Below are 6,000 nucleotides of genomic sequence, written 5' to 3' on the forward strand. Positions count from 1 at the left end.
TCAGAATAGAGATAAGGAAAAGCTTTATACACGCAGCGAATGCACTGCTTGAGAGTGTAGTTGGGGGCAGGTTAAGTCAAGACTTTGTGGGGGGAATTAAATGGTCGCTTGAAAAGGAAGAATGTGCAGAGTTATGCGAAGAAAGCAGAGTGTCACTGCTCTCCCATAGGCGAGATCCTCACTTGGAGAGCCAGTAAAAGCACAGCAGGCTGAATCATCCCCTCTGTGATGTAACAATTTGGTAATTTTGTGTATCCATCACCCTGCTACAGAGATCAAAACCAAGGATATATCCTTATGGTATGTCTCTTGTCTTGAGCAATAAGTTGGTGATTGTGATGCTATGCAAAGACATACTTAAGCTGGGATGGGTAATTAAGGGTATGTCAACATAGTGGACACATTACAAAGGTTTGGACAATGAATCTCAGAGATGTGAGTTCAAATCCCAACCCATCAGCTGAGGAATTCAAATGAAGTGAACTTAGTCTGGAAACCAGTCTCAGAAATTGTGACCATGAAACTACTGTTTAAAAATACTGTTTGGTTCACTCATGCCCTTTAGAGAAGGAAATCTGCTGACCTTACCAGTCCAGCCTATGGGTGACTCTAGACCCACAGCAATGTGGTAAACTCTCAACTGTTTTCTGAATTGGGCAACAAGACTATAAGATATAACAACAGAATTAGGCCATTCAGCCCATTGAGTCTGTTCCACCATTCAATAATGGCTGATATGTTTCTCAACTCCACTCTCCTACCTTTTCCTCTAACCCCTGATCCCCTTATTCATCAAGAATCTATCTATCTCCGCCTCAAAGATACTCATTGACTAGGCCTCCACAGGCCTTCTGTAGCAATGAGTTCCACAGATTCACCACCCTCTGGCTGAAGAAATTCCTCCTCATCTCTGGTCTAAAGGGTCTGACCCTTCACTTCTGACACTGTACCCTCAGACTCTAGTCTCTCCTACTAATGGAAACATCTTCACCTATTCTAGGCCTCTCAGTGTTCTGTAAGTTTCAATCAGCTTTCCCCTCATCCTTCTAAACTCCATTGAGTTCAGACCCAGAGTCCTCAACCGCTCCTCATATGAGAAGCCCTTCAATTCTGGGATCATTCTTGTAAATCTCCTCTGGACAGCCCTCCAACGCCAACACTTCCTTCGTACCATTCAGTCAAGAGCTTGCCTTTGCCAGTAACACCACATCAGTGAAAGAATGAAAAAGGATGATTATAGCTGGACTTATTGCTAATTGGTATTGGTACTGCCTGAAGGGCTGTATAATTGGGCATGCCTTTGTTTCAAAGAGTATAAAGTGGTGCTGTCTGAAGTGGCACTCTCATTGGAAGTATTCTCTCTGAAGTAGACCTATGACCGGGAGTGGTGCTATCTGAAGGGGAATTCTAATTGGATCTGGCACTATCTGAGCAGGTGCTATTATTAGATATCTGAAGAGGCACTAAAACTCAAAATGGTGCTATCTGTAGAAGCACTATAATTGGGAGCAGCCAATTCGTAACCTCACAGCTCCCTGCTGGGTCCATAACAAGCAGAGTTTCACAATTTAACAGAGCTTGTACGTTATATGTGTTCAGTGGCTCAGTGAATGTGTCACACATCCTGTCTGCCTCAGCTTGTAACCAAGGAATCAATTGTGTGGTACTTCATGTGTGTGGGTCATTTCAGCCCAAACCTCTATCACCGGGTGATCAAAGTGTAGTTTATTCATTGGAGATTTTGGACCAGGCTGTTTTTTATAGCTACTGTTCAGAGCAAATCAGCCACATTCTTTGATGCAGATGTATTGAGGATGGCTAACAGCTCCACAAAACACCGAGCTGCTCTCTGCTCTGGAAAGTTGAGTCATGTGGAACTGTGTGCTATTGTCTTGAGTTCTGTTTAGCACCAACAAGACAATGGAATAATTTCCCTTACCTTGTCTGACCCAGAGACTGAGTCTCAATAGTAATGTACAAGGCATCCATTTAATAAGTATTTTCAAGTTAAAACAAAAGTGGAATAATTTCAATAACCAATGCCCTCAGATTGGTTGAGGCTATATTGAACTTGAAGAAGTCATAGCAAATGGGAACAGGGGGCAGGCTATTCAGCCCCTTGACCCTGGTCTGCCAGTGAATGTGATACAGTGGTCATTTCACTCAGTACCTGTTCCCTCTTTACCCTAAGAACTACATCTAACTCCTTCTTGAAAATATTCAATGTTCTGATCTGAACCACTTTCTGTGACAGAGACAAAAACAGAAACACTCAATAGCATCTGTGGAGAGAGATCAGAGTTAACCTTCCGGGATTCGGTGACCCTTCCTCAGAACTGCTACCAGACCTGCTGAGATCTTCCAGCAATCTCTGTTCTTGTTTCTGATTTCCAGCATCTCCAGTTTTCCAGTTTTTATTCTGTTACTTGCAGGCTTAAAGGGCCAAATGGCCTACTCCTGCACCCTTTTCTATGACAGAGAATTCCATGGGCTCATGGGTGAAGACATTTCTCCTCATCTCAGTCCTAAATGGCCTACCTTGTATATGCTTAGACTGACATTTGACACAAAACATTAACTCCTTCCTCTGATCCGTTGAGTGTCTCCAACAGTTTCTGTGTTTTTTTAAAGTCAGATTTTCAGCTTGAATAGTATTTTGCTTTTATTTCGACTTGGGTTCTGTATTTTTCAACAAAGTACTCGTGGTGTGATGTGGAGATATATAGCGACGGGGATAAATAAGGCACCATTTACACTGTGGTTTCTTTCTCTCTCCCCGTCTGTTCTCCAGATTAAAGTAGACGAGCGGATCCTCAAGACAGATCAAGGTCTTCTCCTGCGATCCCTCCAGATGACGGACGCTGGGGTGTACCAGTGCACCTCCACCGAGAACAACTTCAAGCATGCACTGGCACGGGTGCACCTGAGGGTCCTGAACAATGAGACGGTGCACGTGGTGCTCTCGCAAGTGGTGCCCTCACCGGGTGTGGCCAACTTGCAGGCGGGTAACCCGGGTACCCCCCGGACCCCGAAGCCGGAGTACAAGGACCTGCTGCAGTTGCTTAGCCAACCGGAAATGGGCCTCATCAACCAATACTGTGAGGATTACTGGCAGCGGCCAGCCAACATCCTGAAAGAGAACTTGAACAAGCAGCTCAAAGTAAAACCCATCAGAGAACAGAAAAAGCCACGAAACCGCAGAAATCACCATTCAGCCCCCCTCCAACAGACATGAAGCTCCGAGATCATAGAATTTCTTTAATATAAAGTATAACTTCCCTTACAACAGACAGTATTTATTGTAGGCTGTATATAGTATGATAATTCAACTTCCTTGTACTTACAACAAAGTCTCCATGACATTATGTATGATACATAGGTACTTAAGGGGGAACTGTATTCCCCTGAATTGCTACATAACCTTAAGGGTTGTAAAGGATGACAGTTGTACACTTAGCACCGCAACTCTCAGTTAATGTTTCTTCTTCTGTTTCAAGATTGTGGCAACTGGGGAACAATTATTTTGGAGATGAAAGTCCATGTCCAATTAAGTAAGGGGATGGAGGAAGAGTTGTACTGAACTTGAAATGTTAACTTTGTTTCTCTCTCCAGAGATGCTGCCAGACTTGCTGAGTTTCTCCAGCATTCTCTGTATTTGCTTAAGTAATAGGATGGATCTGCCATATATGGTGTCAGAAGACATACCACATTATAAGCAGAATGTCACAAAAGACACATTTTGGATATGTTGTCCTTCTCAGATGCAGGGTATTGCCCCACTCCTCCCTCCCCCAAAAATATCTTTCAAATCGTCTCATTGTAAAAGGATCAACAAGATAATCCACCATCTTTAAGAAAAAAAAACTTTAATTTATTCAGACCTCACACCAATCCTGAATCCTGAAGGTGGGCCTTTCAGAGAGACCAGTTATGCCAGGTCATATCCATTATACCAGCCTTTGATTCATGCTCAGACCATAAGAACTCCAGGCCTCCCCAATTGCAGCCATTCCCAACAATTCACCAACACCACCACCATTGCTCCTTTATCCATTCCTAACATTGCCGCCTTATTTGGGAAAGACAGCGAGCTCCACCCTTATGGTTAGAGATACCACAATTGTTCCTAGCCCTCTGCACCACCCTCATTGAAGTTACAACAGGAGTCTATCAGAACGCCAGGGGCCCTTTTGAGTGAAGCTGAACCTGCTGTCTCCATGACAATATAACATTTGTTCAAGTGGCTAACTGAATGGGACATGAGGTGCCACAGAGACCTCCCAGAAAAAGACAAAGGTGTTCAGTTGCAAAATGTTTGCTCCTTACTCCTTCTTGTCATGTATAGAGTTCGTGTTAGATCACTTCAGGTAAAGTGTGAATGCCCTCCATCACACTCTTGCCTCAGTCGTTGTTGAACTGCATCGTCCTCTGATCCTCTTCTTAACTCTATTTTCTAGTTGACAAAATCCTTCATAAGTTATGGAATGCAATACAAACGTCTAACCAACAGCATAGGAGATACCTGAGAGACAACACCAGCAAGTGTACAGGCTTTATAGTGTTAAGATTTACACCTCAATTCAGATGAATAGGGATCTCCTTTAACAATTACTCAGTCTCATCTGTAGATTTTTTTAAACTTGCATTGTATTTTATATTAGAATGCATTAATAGTTAATGTGGTCTACCCCTCAGACTGCTTTTTTGTTTTTTTTTATTTTTATCCTTATAAATTAAATAGCTTTGGAAGAAAAGGTTGTATAATTTGTTAAAGTCATGTTTTTTAAGAAAAAAAAAAGACTTTTTTGTTGTTGTTGCTGTTACTTTTATTAAAAGAATATTGAAAAAAAATCTAAATTGTGTGCTGGAAAATGCGCAAAAACAATTCCTTCCAATAGGGCATTCTACAGTAATGGTATATAATATATTCTGTGATGTCACTTAACTTGGCTTCTCATGTTTGTTGTTTTTTTTAAAGGAAGCAAGTTTATTTTTAATAACTTTATTAAACTTGGCTCAAACGTCAGTGAACATATATTCTGTCATATGTAAATAGTTGTAAATCTAAATAAGAAAAGTTCTTGCGTGTACTTGTCATTTATGTTCTGTGCAGCTGACACAACACAATGCAGTTACTGGAGTGAAAGAACACAGAGATCCTGTGGATGAAATCAAACCAAATAAACACTGGCTCATCTCTTTAATGTACACTGTGTTTGAGGACTCCATTATTGTGTTTTAAAGCAGGTGAGTTGGCCAAAACTCAGCAATATGGACCACTGGTGTTTCTCACCATCTGTCTGTCGATTCGGGGATTCCTGACCAAAAATATGCCCCTCCAAACCTTAAGACAAGGGCATTTTCTACTGATGTACATTTACACAAATGCCGAACCCCTTTATATGAACCATCACCCAAGTAGGCATTTTTGCAAGTCTACAGGGAGTAGGAGCAACCTTTATGACTGTGGGCAGAAAGCCGAGAGCAATGCCCTTACATAAGAACATCAAAAACATAAGAAACAGGAGCAGGAGTAGGCCATTGAGCCTGTTCTGCCATTTAATAGCTGATCTTTTTCGTGGACTCAGCTACACTTACCTGCCCACTCACCATAACCCTTAATTCCTTTACTGTTCAAAAATCTACCTTTTCCTTAAAAACATTCAACAAGGTAGCCTCAACTGCTTCACTGGGCAAGGAATTCCACAAATTCACAACTCTTTAGGAGAAGACGTTCCTCCTTCACTCAGCCAGAAATCTGGTCCTCCATTATTTTGGAGCTAAATCCCATAGTTGATATTGGTTGTCACATGTACCAGGAGGAAAGCCAACCAATATAGTTTTCACCTCTTCCAAGTCTCGGGACACAGAATCTAATGCAATCTCCCAACACCACTTTGGCTGCAATGTTCACCATTACAAGAAACTTGATATTTTCTCTCTGCCACCTTTTCAATATGTACATCTTTTGGACACTATAGAGATAATGCACCAGTTGTA

General features: G+C 41.8%; 1 protein-coding gene across 5 annotated transcripts in view; it reads left to right on the forward strand.

The window, feature by feature from the left end:
- Positions 1–5,208, forward strand: part of sema3fb (sema domain, immunoglobulin domain (Ig), short basic domain, secreted, (semaphorin) 3Fb) — a 252,587-nt gene extending 247,379 nt beyond the window's left edge. For all 5 annotated transcript variants that reach the window (XM_043707715.2, XM_087994111.1, XM_043707716.2 and 2 more), the window contains one exon: positions 2,792–5,208. In XM_043707715.2, the coding sequence (XP_043563650.2) occupies positions 2,792–3,235 (444 nt within the window). In that variant the 3' untranslated portion in view covers positions 3,236–5,208. The remainder of the gene's footprint in view (positions 1–2,791) is intronic.
- The last annotated feature ends 792 nt before the right edge of the window (positions 5,209–6,000 follow it).

This window comes from Chiloscyllium plagiosum, unplaced genomic scaffold (assembly GCF_037043375.1).
Source record: "Chiloscyllium plagiosum isolate Xiang-an unplaced genomic scaffold, Cpla_swu_hap1 HiC_scaffold_14, whole genome shotgun sequence".
Lineage (NCBI taxonomy): Eukaryota > Metazoa > Chordata > Chondrichthyes > Orectolobiformes > Hemiscylliidae > Chiloscyllium > Chiloscyllium plagiosum.